Here is a 12414-nt window from a genome sequence, read left to right as displayed (position 1 = left end):
TTTGTTTTGGTGTTCTGTATCAGCACTTTAAGAGCACTTTTGCTGTAATGATTTATTCTGTTATGTTTTTTGTTTACCCTCCAACCTCTAAATATTTCAGGCATCTTTTCCTAATCTGCCAGTTTGTACAAAATCTGTAACTGTGCATATCTCCATTTTTTTCTTCATCATACATCGATTTTAGCCTGCTTCCCAGATAATTTCTCTCCTTGGCTGAGGTACAAAACCCAGCTGCCTCTCATTTTGAATAGCATCCCTACAGAGCAGAACAGCACTGTGAACATCCCATTCCCTGGGGATTCATGAACAGGAAGTTCCTTGAAAATATTTTTTGCCTTATCTCTCTGAGATTTTCAGGCTTTAGAAGAAAAGCAGTGCTTTCTTCTAGATCAGTATGGTTTTGTAATGTAATGTTCCTCCATCACCACTAGTATTGATGCGGGGGTAAAAATATCCTTTTCAAGTGAGGAGTAAATGAGCTTTTATACTTAATTCTTTTCATTTCCAGGAGGAAGCTGAAATACAAGCAGAACTTGAACGTTTGGAAAGAGTTAGGAATCTTCACATCAGAGAGCTGAAAAGAATTAATAATGAAGATAATTCACAGTAAGATTTACTGTCTTGATTTTTGCATGTCTACTTTAAAAATACGGCTCTAAAATCAAATTGTTTAGTAGGATATAAGCAGGTTCATTATTTTTTCTTCAGTTCATTGTTTGTTTGTGTGCATTTTAAAAAACAGCATATTTAAGCTTTACCAAACAAGAAGTAATTTTTTTAAAGCTTAATAGTTCACTGAATATGCAGGAAATAATATACACAGGTTGTAATGCAGGAATGCTAAAATTTGCAATATCACCTCACTAGGAAAAAAAATCTTGGAACCATAAGCTGACAGTAATGCAAGAAAATGGTTGGGAGGTTTGGTGCGTGAAGAACTATTTGGTAAAGCAGTTAAGTCAGTTAGTTTTACTACACCATAATTTACATTACAGGTGCCTGATAGGAGAAAGACAAACATAGAATCTTCTGTGTTATGTTAAATTTAGCTATACTTCAGCTCACATGGCAGTATATCCTAATGTTAAATTGGCATTTAAGGTTTACTTTAACTTTGTAGATTCCAACTAATAAAGTTAGTGTGTTTTCCATGGTGAGGAATACAAGCTCTAACACATAGTGTTTCATCAATGCTTTAAGGTGGCAATGTTGCTTCCAATAAGTTTGTTCTGCCTGTCTGCTATTTCCTTATACCCTTGCCCTTTTTCTTTTCTCTTGCCAGCAATGGCATTTCTCTAGTGAACAACAGCTGAAAGTTGATCCAAGTTAAATTTCCAGCTCCCATGGTTTCTTTCTCTGGATTAATTTTAACTCCAGCTCAGTCTTCTGGTCTAATTTTTCCTAAAACTAGCCCTAAACCCTTAAAGTTTGCCATGGGGTATAGTTAGCAACTGGCCTTAGATTCATGAGTATAAGCATCTCATCATTGTTCCGAAGATAGGTTGAGTATTCACTACCCTCCCCCAATCTCCTCTCCTTGATAGGCAGACAAATGTAAGAAGTAACATCTTACACAGCAAACATTAATTAGATGCATCTCTGAGCTTAGATGTTTTGATGTAACTTCAGAATACTGTTTAATTTTTTTTTTTTTAAGACTATTTCACATTTCAGAAATCACGAACAAACTTCCTAATTTTCTTGTTATTGCCAATTTTAGTAGTATTTTATCTTTGGTTCTAAAGTGATACAGTAGCACCATATGAGGTCACCTATCACTCTGAGTGACAAAACTTGCAAATTTTTGTATTGCGTGTGTCATTTACTGTCTGTTTGCCTAAATATTTACCCAAGTTTTCCTTCTCTGAAGAGCTTTTCTAGAAACCTGTTTTTCAAAAAGTGTAAACTGAAATCCAATTTCTTGTTGGAAGGACAATCAGTTCACCATCTTGGTTTAACAGGAGTTTGGCAGCTGATAAGAAGCATATTTCCATCTATTCCATCCATTTCCAAAGCCTGAAAGTGCTACAGTAGCTATCATGTTTCACTGAATCCTTTATGCTCTTTTCCTTCACTGTCACTAACATAAGCAGTCAGACTCTGGCTACTGGTTTGATTGAAGGATGTGATCTTCTGCGTATGTCAGGAGAGAGTGTGGTGTTTATCCTGCAACATCATTTTGCATTTGGGAAGAGTTTTTCCTCCTTGCTTTTCATGAGAGTGTGAGCAGATACATAGTCATTTGACATGCTTTCCACATGTTACTATTTGTTATTTTGTAAGTTCTTAGTCTTATATATAAGTCATTTTGTTGGAAGATGAATATGTACAACAGGTCGGGTCAAGTTTTGTGTGAAATTAGAAGTGTATCTTCCTCATCGGTTCCAGAAATCAGAAGCTGACTTCTTGCAAATTGGGATCATTGAGCAGAGCACTGCTGTATCTCCTGTATTTCTTCTGTATTTCTCACTGCTGTATTTCTTAAACCTTTTATGCAAAGGAAGGGTTTGAGATTTTGGCAGGATACCTCTGGAGGATGTATGGAAGAGAACCACAGCCCTCTAGTGATACAGATTGCAAAGCAGTATTCACCAACATTTAGAGTATTAGCATTGCATGGTTCCTGGGCATGTTTATTAACAGGGGTAAAGTGAACAGATTGGAGAGATGAAAAATGTGTTGAAATTCTATTCTTATTTCTGGTTATTCAGACAGTATAGAAGCAGAGCTCATGCTATGGAGTAGATGCAGGTCCTACTGATTCTACTGTTGATATTGATGATGATTACTGTTGTTGATAGTGATTTTGTTTCAAAACAAAGTGAATGTAACACAGAATAGTGTTTTCCCTATTGACTCATTGTGAGCATAGTGTTTACAGAGAGTGAGTTAAGGGTGGTTTTTTTGTTATCCTCACAAAGAGAGAAAAATGGCAAACAGTTTGCCAGAATTAGGGGATTTGACAGTAATGTTGTGATAGGAGTTTTATGCTAAATAGTTGAAATTTACTGTTGTATAACTGCGCCATAAAGTTGCACATGGTTAAATATTCTTCAGTATGTTATATGTCACTGGTAGAAAGAAAAGTTCTGTTTAAGAAGGAATACCCAGATATTTACATTTTAGGCTGTGTTTTTATACCTTAAACAGAAATGAATTAAATCTTTTTTTTTTTTTTCTTTTTTTTTTTTTTTCCAAGGTTTAAAGATCACCCCACATTGAATGAACGGTATTTGTTACTCCATTTACTTGGCCGAGGTGGCTTCAGTGAAGTATACAAGGTAGAGTGTGTTGAGTTTACTAAATCTAGTGTTTGAAGCATATACTCTTGTCCATTTGATTTCTGGGACTGGAGTGAAAATAGGGATCTGAATAAGCAAGAGGATTTTAATGTGTATACTTGTTAAACAGTGATTGAGCGAAACCTTCTTGATTAATCTGTGGAAGAGAGGCAGCATTACATTAGGCATGTGAATTACATGCCAGTTTTGTTTCTTTCTGTTGGGTGTTATTTTTATCATCATCTTCAGCTATAACTTTCCTGTATTTGTGGGTTTCTTTTTTAGGCTTTTGATCTTTATGAACAAAGATATGCTGCTGTGAAGATTCACCAGCTTAACAAAAGCTGGAGGGATGAAAAGAAAGAAAACTACCACAAGTAAGTATTAATGACTTACGCTTCATATGTTAAGTTGAATAGCATTTTATCAATTGTGGAAGATTAATGTATCAATCTTCTTCTAGACATGCCTGCAGAGAGTATAGAATACACAAAGAACTGGATCACCCCCGGATAGTTAAATTATATGACTACTTCTCCTTGGATACAGATACGTAAGTACACGAGAATATATGTTTTCTAGAACATGACAGGGGCTTTAGTGTTGTATGTTGGATAAGCAGAACTGAAGAATATTTGACTTTCAGCCAAAATACTTACAGTTTCATTAGGGATTCTTTTTATTTTTTTATTTTTTTATTTTTTTTTGAAAAAAAGAAGGGAAAAAAAATGGATAACGACAGCACAAAAACCCCAACCACTAGTTGCAGAAGTTTGTTGCAGATAGGTATATGTAGGAGATCTTCTGTAAAGTGATGAAAACACTGTTTTGTAACACCTGTGTGCATAAGCTTTCTTTCTTGGTGAGTTGTTTGTGTTCTGATTGATATCAGGTTTCATAGTCTAATCATTATGCTACATGTTTTATTAACAATTTCGTTCATGTAATTTAATATTCAGTAAGCTGTTCTTAAAGTTACTGGTATTAAACTATATTGTCATAACTTTGATCTTGCAGTTGAATATGCCGTTTAATTTTGTCTGTAAATTCTTCCGTAGGTTTTGCACGGTGTTAGAATACTGTGAAGGCAATGACTTGGATTTCTATCTCAAGCAACATAAATTGATGTCAGAGAAGGAAGCTAGGTCCATTGTAATGCAAATAGTAAATGCACTACGGTATCTCAATGAGATCAAGCCCCCTATTATACACTATGATCTTAAACCAGGTAAATGAAAAATGGCAAAATTGAAAACGTCATCACATTTATCAGTTTTTTTATAATTCATGCCTCAAAATACCAAAATTATCTTTGACTTGTCAGGTTTATTTTAATCTGAGAGGTAGATACTTTTCTTTCCAGTTTAATGTTAAAATAATCTGTCTTTTCTTTATAAAAATACTTCTTACAACTTTTTTCCTTTGTGCTATTTTGATTTGTATTTGTAAGAAAGTGTCATAGAGCCTGTAGATACATTAATATTTAGTAGTATAAGTATTTAAGATCAGTATTTGACTCGATCCTATCTGATCATTATAAAATGTTGATTTGTAAATAATTTTTCCCTTTCATATTTCTTAGACTATAAAAGGTTGGAATAATCACTTTCTACATCTAAGGATAAGTGTTTCCAACCAGGACTTTGGAGAAATATTTTCTAATTCCAAATCTGTTTTTTCTTATGCATCTTGCATGTTTGTAGCCTTTTTTTTTTTTTTTTTTTTTTTTAACGTTTTTTGGACAGAAAAATATTAAACTTCATTGTGACTAGTATACTGTTTTATATTGCTGTCCAGTCAGCTCCAAGTTGGGCAAGCCATCTAAGATGATAGTAGTGATAACCTAGAGAGTTCCTGAGATAGCACTAAAATGTCATAGTCTAGTTGCTCTACACTTGAGATCATAAAGATGATATAAAGATATCATTCACCCTCATTAAGTTGAATGTTCCTGAAAATTGTGGCTGGTTTTGAAAACGAAGCATTCTGGTGGCGTTTTTTGAAGTTAAAAATGTATTTTTTCCCCTCTGTTTAGGTAATATTCTTCTTGTAGATGGAACAGCATGTGGAGAAATAAAAATTACTGATTTTGGATTGTCCAAAATAATGGATGATGATAGCTATGGTGTGGATGGAATGGATTTAACTTCGCAAGGAGCAGGAACTTACTGGTAATGCCTGATTTGATTTTATTGTTTAGGTCATTTTTGAGGCTTCTGAAATGCTTTCAAAAAGCTAATTCCTAGTGATAGCTAGGATTAAAAATACTAACGTGAATAACAAACAAAGATTTTTGTGCAGTACTGTGGATCTTGATATTCACAAAAATTCCAGAATAGTGCCATAACTGAAGTAAGTTAGGAATCTAGATATAGATATACATACATTTAAAATGCGGAGCAAATCTCGGTGATTTATAAACATTGTTTCCCAGAAGAAGCAGGTGTTTAATCTTTGGCTGCAGGTGGTTAAAGATGTTTGACAGAGCTGTGATGATTAAGAGTGGGCGCTTAGTCCTTGGAAATCTTAGAGCAGGGATTACCAGAAGGTAATGTCCTTAGGATAAAAGAGTACTTATTCTTCCATCCTGAAGGTTAATGACAGCTGAGCAGCTGTATCTTGTTTTCTGTGTTTATCCACATACTTGTCCAAAAACCTGAAATTGTAGATCTGTCTACAGAGCAAGAATGACAAAAAAAAAAAAAATTTTATTGCTAACAGAAAAGCTGTTTGTAGAATTTATTCTGTAAAGATGCAAGCTGACACAATAGATCTTTGAGCCTGTGTGCACAGTACCTGTGTCAGGGTGAGTGGAATAGAAAGCCTGTATTGACTAGATGATTATTTGTGAATTCATCTGTTTGTTTTTCTCCTCATTCTGTCTGTGGCAAGATAGGTTTCAGCTTTCGGTTCTTAACTCTAAACAGAGAAGCCAGTGTCCTTCCTATTTCTTCTTAAACTTTTCCTGTACTTGAAAGTTGCATTTAACAGATTGTCTTTTCCTTGCAAATTTTTAGGATGCGCATCTCGTGAAAAGACAGTCATCAAAGTTGAAGCATTTTAGAAATGTTAGACTGTTGCTGCTTTCCTTAATGCTCCAATTTAAACATGAGTTTAAATATTTAATTGTAGGAACACTATTCAAAAGGTTTGGGCCTTTGGCTTTCATCTAAAGCACCACATGCACTAGTGGTGTTGTGAACTGGGAGATCTAACATTGTCTGTGACCTTTACACAATGATGATAAATCTCTGTGTTTCTAACTTTTGCTTCCTCTGAGGGAAAGTTTTGAGTTAGTTTGAGATGGGGATAAGTCTGTGTAAGGCAAATAGCATGAACTCGGCAATGGAGTAGTGGGAGGGATTTCTTCAGTCCCCGGGTCGAGTTACCTGTCCTTCCAAGTGTTCTGGTCATGTAATCTGTTCTGTAGACTTAGAACCATCTGTATTAAATTCAGTGTTTTGTCCCCAGTCATCTCTGATTTGAAGTTTGTTCCATAACCTCAGTTCTGTGGTCATTAGAAACTTAATCTTCTAATTTATAGAACTGTTTGCATGTAGCCAGTTTGTACTTGTTTGTTCCTGCACCAACACTGGCCTCCTTTGAATTAGGTTGTTTCCCTTCCTGATACTTGCTCCCTTGTGTTTTTAAAGTGTTTGGCTTCTCTCTGAATTGTGGCTTTCAGTTCTTCATGCCATCGTGGTAGTTTTTTTGTGTGTGATTGCATTAGTCTGAGTACATCTTTCTTGCATGTTGTAATCAGGATTGTGCACAAGTATTCTAGAAGAATTTTTTTTAATGTTGTATGAAATTCATAGTTGTGTTGCATTCTTACTTCATTTTTTTGCTTATTTCCATTTTCACAGGCATTTCTGTAAATTATTTTTAAAGCCTTACATGCTGTTGATGAAAGAATGAAAGAAATATGTCATGGCTCTGAAGGATTTTTTTACCCCCTTTTTTAGATTTTTATTGCAGTCAATAATAATTAACTGCCTTCATAGTGATATTTTTGGTTTTTGGTTTTATTTTTTTCGAAGGAGATTGCATTGCATAAATTCCTCTGTAATTCAGGGATGCCATAAGAACTTAATCAGCTTTCAGTTTTTCAAGTATGGCTTCCATGGAAATTATGGGCATAGAAATATGATCACATTTACCTACCTTATAATTCTCTTATTAATGTCAGCATTCTTACTGAAAACTTTAAAATAATATGTATGTTACATTTGATTCCTATTGAGACCTAACTTTAAATGTCCTGTATGGTTTTCATCTTTCCATGTTCAAACAGAGACAGAAGGTGTATATTTACCCTAATAGGATCCCAGTGCTTGAATAATTAATGATTATTAGTGGTTTAAGTAAAGACTAGGTTCCTTATTTGACTGCCTGACTGTACAAAAAATTGTATTGTCAGTTTTGATCAGTGTTGTAAGTGTTGGAATAAGGATCATAAGATAACTGCACAGTTGTTCAAATATCAACTTGCACAGTTTTTTTTGTGTACCATTTCTGATCTTTGAACAAGTTCTAGTGATTCATACATCTGCTTGCTGACACTGAGGCACACATTTTCTTTTTCAGGTACTTGCCTCCAGAGTGTTTTGTAGTTGGCAAAGAGCCACCAAAGATTTCTAATAAGGTTGATGTATGGTCAGTTGGAGTAATCTTTTTCCAGTGTCTTTATGGTCGAAAGGTAAGGAAAATATTGTTTACCTATTTAAATTGTTAGTATAAGTACTTGCCCGTTTTCAGTAGAATGTGAACAATAGTTGTAAATATGTGAATCCATATGGAAATGACTTGTGTTAGCTTTTGCTAGTGTGCACTGATACTGTGAGAAATGTAAAAGGCTTTGACTGAAACGTTTTTTTAATTGAAAAGTGGTTAGAAACATATATATTAACACTGTAATCAATTTACTTTTGGATAAGTATTTATGAAATCAAAGTGGTTGCATAACTGTCATGAAGAAAATCCCTTGCTTATTTTTCAGCCATTTGGCCACAATCAATCTCAGCAAGATATCTTACAAGAAAATACAATATTAAAAGCCACAGAAGTCCAGTTCCCTGTTAAGCCTGTTGTTAGCAATGAAGCCAAGGTAATGTTTTATATGAGCTCAGAGCAGTGGTTAAAACCTGTCTCATTTATTTTTAAGGATTGTGATGTTTTTGGGGGTTTTCATAATTTTATTTTGAAACTATCAAACACAGTTGCACAGACCAGTGATTAAGAGAACAGATTAACTGATTTTCTGGTGTCTTTTTGTGTTTGTTTGTTTGTTTTATTGCTGATGTGAGCATCTATGACAAATCCAATTTTGTGAATTTGGAAGAAAATATTCCCAGTTACTTGTTTGTAAAAGTAAAAGGCTGCTAAAAGTTTAAAGATTTTAAGACATTTGAGCTTCTGATAAAAATGAAAGGCAACACAGTTTTAGAGGATGTAGCTTCCCAAGAAAACAGTTATGTCAGGGACATAAACAGTAGCGGTGTGTTTGTGTTGGCTGTATTTTCTGGAACTGGTTTTAATGAATGAGCTGCAGTTAGAATTATGACTATTTGGTTGAATATTACAGTTTGTCCTGTTAGTTTGGGGGAGGTGGTGATGGTTGTTTTTTTGTTGTTTTTTTGTTGTTGTTGATTGATTTCATTTTGGGGAGATTCGTCTCAGTTCAGAAAAATCATCTCCTTTGAGTGCAGTTGACAAATATGCATCATAGAACTCATAGCTGGTAATGTTATGTGCTAGCAGTTTATATTTCTGTCTTTTAACTCTGCATCTCCTAGTGATAAGTAGTGTTTTTCTGAAGGGCACTGGAAGAGAGCAAATAATTCACTGTCGTTCTGATGCAGTTAGTTACTTACTTTATATTCACTGTTCCTTGTTCTGTTTGAAAAAGCAGGAGTGGAGAATAATGAAAGATTATTAACAATGTCACGATAGTTGTAAAAGAGAGGGAGAAATTCTTCTCTGGTGGAAGCACTGTAAAACAATTTCAGACTAACTTGTGAATTTGGATAGTTTATGATGACTGCGTAAATTTATAGGCCTAGTAGTTGGAAAAGAACAGCAATAAGCAGTAAATAAAATCAAAACGAAGTTTTGATTTGGAAAACATAGGGAAATAAATACAAAATCTGAAATGACACTGCTAGTTTCCAGACTGCAATTATCCTTTGGTCCTTGCTACTTTTTCCTAATTTGTGCTGTGTCCTGTGCATTGTAGTAATATTTGCACTGCCACAGAAGCACAACGTATTCTACAAACATTTTAGAAACAATCTGTTACTCTGAGAACCTTGTAAACTACACTTACCAGCTCATTTCTTAGGGATTCATTATAAAGAATTCAGTTAAATCCACAGATGTCCAAGAACATGTGAATTCATGTTAAGATGTGCATGTTTTTATTTTGTGACTAGTTCCTGCAAGATATGTGTATGTTAGAAGGGAATTTTAACAGGATTCTTCAGGATTTACATCACAGATTAAAAACTGGAGATTAAAGGGAAGTTTAATTGGAGCAAAGGACAAACAATTGAAGGGATTTATCAAGAGAAGATATGTAATTTTTTAAAAATTCTAGATTAAGTAATGATGTGCTAATGAGTTCTGTAGCAGTAATAAGGATTTTCTGTCATTAAATGTTGAAGCCCAAGTTCCCAGGAGACTGAGTGTTCTGTGTATATTAGACATGAGGCTTAACAGAAACTTGCATCATGCAATAATTGACAGATATCATGTGGACCTTGATGAAGGGCAGTACAGTGTCTCAAAAGCAGCTCTGGAGATAAACACAGATTTTTTTCCTGGTTTTTAAGATATTTTAAATCAGTTGGAATTGACTCCTTTCTGAGAGAGAAATTCCAGCTAGGTGGTGATTTCTTAAATCATCTGTTGGTTAGTGCCTGTTGAAAGTGGCAACTGTCCCTACATCTTCTGCTATTCATGTGGTGCACTGCTGGATGATTTTAGAAGCTCCGTGGAGCTCCTTTCTACTTTCTCAGACATCTGAGAAAAAACAAAAGTAAAAGCTTTTCGCTTTTACTGTGCTGCTAAGGGATAGCACAAGCAGAATTCTCCCTGTGTGAAATGCTAATGTTTTGCTTGTAAATATAGTTCATACATCTTTTTGTCTGACGCATGTGTTTGAAGCGTGATTACTTTAAGCCAATTAGGCTTGCTGATTTTTTTTTTTCTGCTACAATGTTCTCTGTTTTTCATTGGAAACCGTAGTAGAATGTTAGGCTGTCTTTGAATGGAATTATATAAGAACAAGAGTCTGTTTAGAAGCTGGTTTGTCTGGGAGGATGTGCTTATTGATTGTAAGCAGATGGAATTACTTGGAATGGTATTGTAACTTTTTGTATTCCTCTTCTAGGCCTTTATCAGACGCTGCTTAGCATACCGAAAAGAGGATAGATTTGATGTCCATCAACTGGCTAATGATCCTTACCTTCTCCCCCATATGAGGAGATCAAATTCTTCAGGAAACTTACATATGACTGGGCTAGCAGCATCCCCTACACCACCTACTTCAAGCATTATTTCATACTGAAATTTCTCCAACTGAGGAATGGCATGATATCTTGGTGTAGTTTCCAAATGCATACTTGAGCTTGAGAACATATGGGTGTTTTTCTGCAGGACAAGTTTGATAACTGTGTTTTCAGGCTGAAGTCCTCCTACATAGTGTTGTTTGTATGATTGGAATGGGTCATGGACTGTGAATAAATATACCCTTCAGAGAACAGCCTTTAAATGTTGAAGGATGACATTGCCTGTTGCACACTAACAGGTATACTGTGTTTGAGACTGAAGAAAAGGTTTTTAGTTTTTTTCTGGGGAACATTGTAAATAATCTTTTTAATACTTAAAGTACATTTGGTTGATACTGGAAAGTTCTAACATGAAGGGTAGTTTTTCATTATTTAAAATTTTTTTAAAAGGTAGTCAGCAAATTTGAGAACAAGAAAAATTCCATGTCTGGTTAATAAACTAAATGAATTGCTGTGTTTCCAAGACATTGATCTTCTGAAACCAAAGTGAGAAATGCAAGACAGTCAAAGCTGTGTTCTACATCAGATTCCTCAATGAAATTACAGTATTTTATTTGGCACTCAGGCTTGTACCTCCAAACGTGTTCTTTCACAGAATTTAGGTTGATAGGGAACTCCTGGTACTTACTTCTCAAATAGGTTGCTAATTTTGAAATAAGCTTAGTTTTCTAAATATACTGTACTTGCTGTGGTATTGAAACTTGTGAAAATTTCCAGGCCTCTGATAAAAGCAGACAACAGTATGAAACCAAATGCAAACAGGTCATGTATAATATTCTATGCAGGAATAATGATAAATTCCCTTCTAGCTCTATTGTAAATTGTTGTACAGATGTCACATTTTCATTAAATTCAGCAACTTATTCCTGTACAAATGTTTAAAGTATGGCTTTTTCTAATTGGATATTGTATTTTTTTTAAGTCTCCCTCAAGGCGCTTTTAATTGCTGCTAAACAACGTTGCTTTTACTTCAGCAAAAGAATCAGATGACCTCCTTAAGGTGCAAGTAAACTGTACATTATAGAGAGACTGAGTAGGAAACTCATTAACAATCAAGGCATGTAAAACCGAGCTGTGTTGGCCGTATGCAGTACAGTTCTGTAAGTCAATTAATTGCACTCTCAACCTGTAGAGTGCATCAGTACTAGATGTAGAAGTTGCTCATGGCTATTCTCTATTTCTGGAAGTTCCTATCAGCAAGGAAATGTTTCTTGTGGCTTGTACAGGTATTTTAAAATGTGAAACATTTTCTAATTGCCTTGTATGGTAGAAACTTATTTTTCAAAACAGCGTATCTCTCTGCAGTTTCACTATTCTTTTTATTGTCCCATTCTGGATGCTGAATACTATCTGTAATTTTGTCCATGTTTCAGAAAAAGGAGGCTGTTATTACCACAGGTTTTCATTTAGTATTGTACAGTTAAACTGTTGCTCTTGTTTCTGATGTTGCAAGCCATTTTGTTTTCATTGTATATAGAGAAACATTAACTGTCTCTTTAAGATGCTGCTGAAATTGTAGAGAATGTAGCCAAAACAGTAATAAACAATGACAGTTGAAATTTCAA

The 12414-nt window shown here is 34.7% G+C and overlaps 1 protein-coding gene across 3 annotated transcripts in view; it reads left to right on the top strand.

Annotated features, from left to right (window-relative positions):
- The window catches only part of TLK1 (tousled like kinase 1), a 65812-nt gene extending 53398 nt beyond the window's left edge, over positions 1-12414 (top strand). For all 3 annotated transcript variants that reach the window (XM_048952557.1, XM_048952558.1, XM_048952559.1), the window contains 9 exons: positions 509-606; positions 3200-3281; positions 3567-3658; positions 3745-3834; positions 4340-4509; positions 5317-5452; positions 7869-7980; positions 8281-8388; positions 10672-12414. In XM_048952557.1, the coding sequence (XP_048808514.1) occupies positions 509-606; positions 3200-3281; positions 3567-3658; positions 3745-3834; positions 4340-4509; positions 5317-5452; positions 7869-7980; positions 8281-8388; positions 10672-10848 (1065 nt within the window). In that variant the 3' untranslated portion in view covers positions 10849-12414. The remainder of the gene's footprint in view (positions 1-508; positions 607-3199; positions 3282-3566; positions 3659-3744; positions 3835-4339; positions 4510-5316; positions 5453-7868; positions 7981-8280; positions 8389-10671) is intronic.

The sequence above is a fragment of the Lagopus muta genome, chromosome 8 (assembly GCF_023343835.1).
Source record: "Lagopus muta isolate bLagMut1 chromosome 8, bLagMut1 primary, whole genome shotgun sequence".
Lineage (NCBI taxonomy): Eukaryota > Metazoa > Chordata > Aves > Galliformes > Phasianidae > Lagopus > Lagopus muta.
The sequence above is the reverse complement of the archived record's forward strand: the minus strand, read 5'-3'. Positions and strand labels throughout refer to the sequence as shown.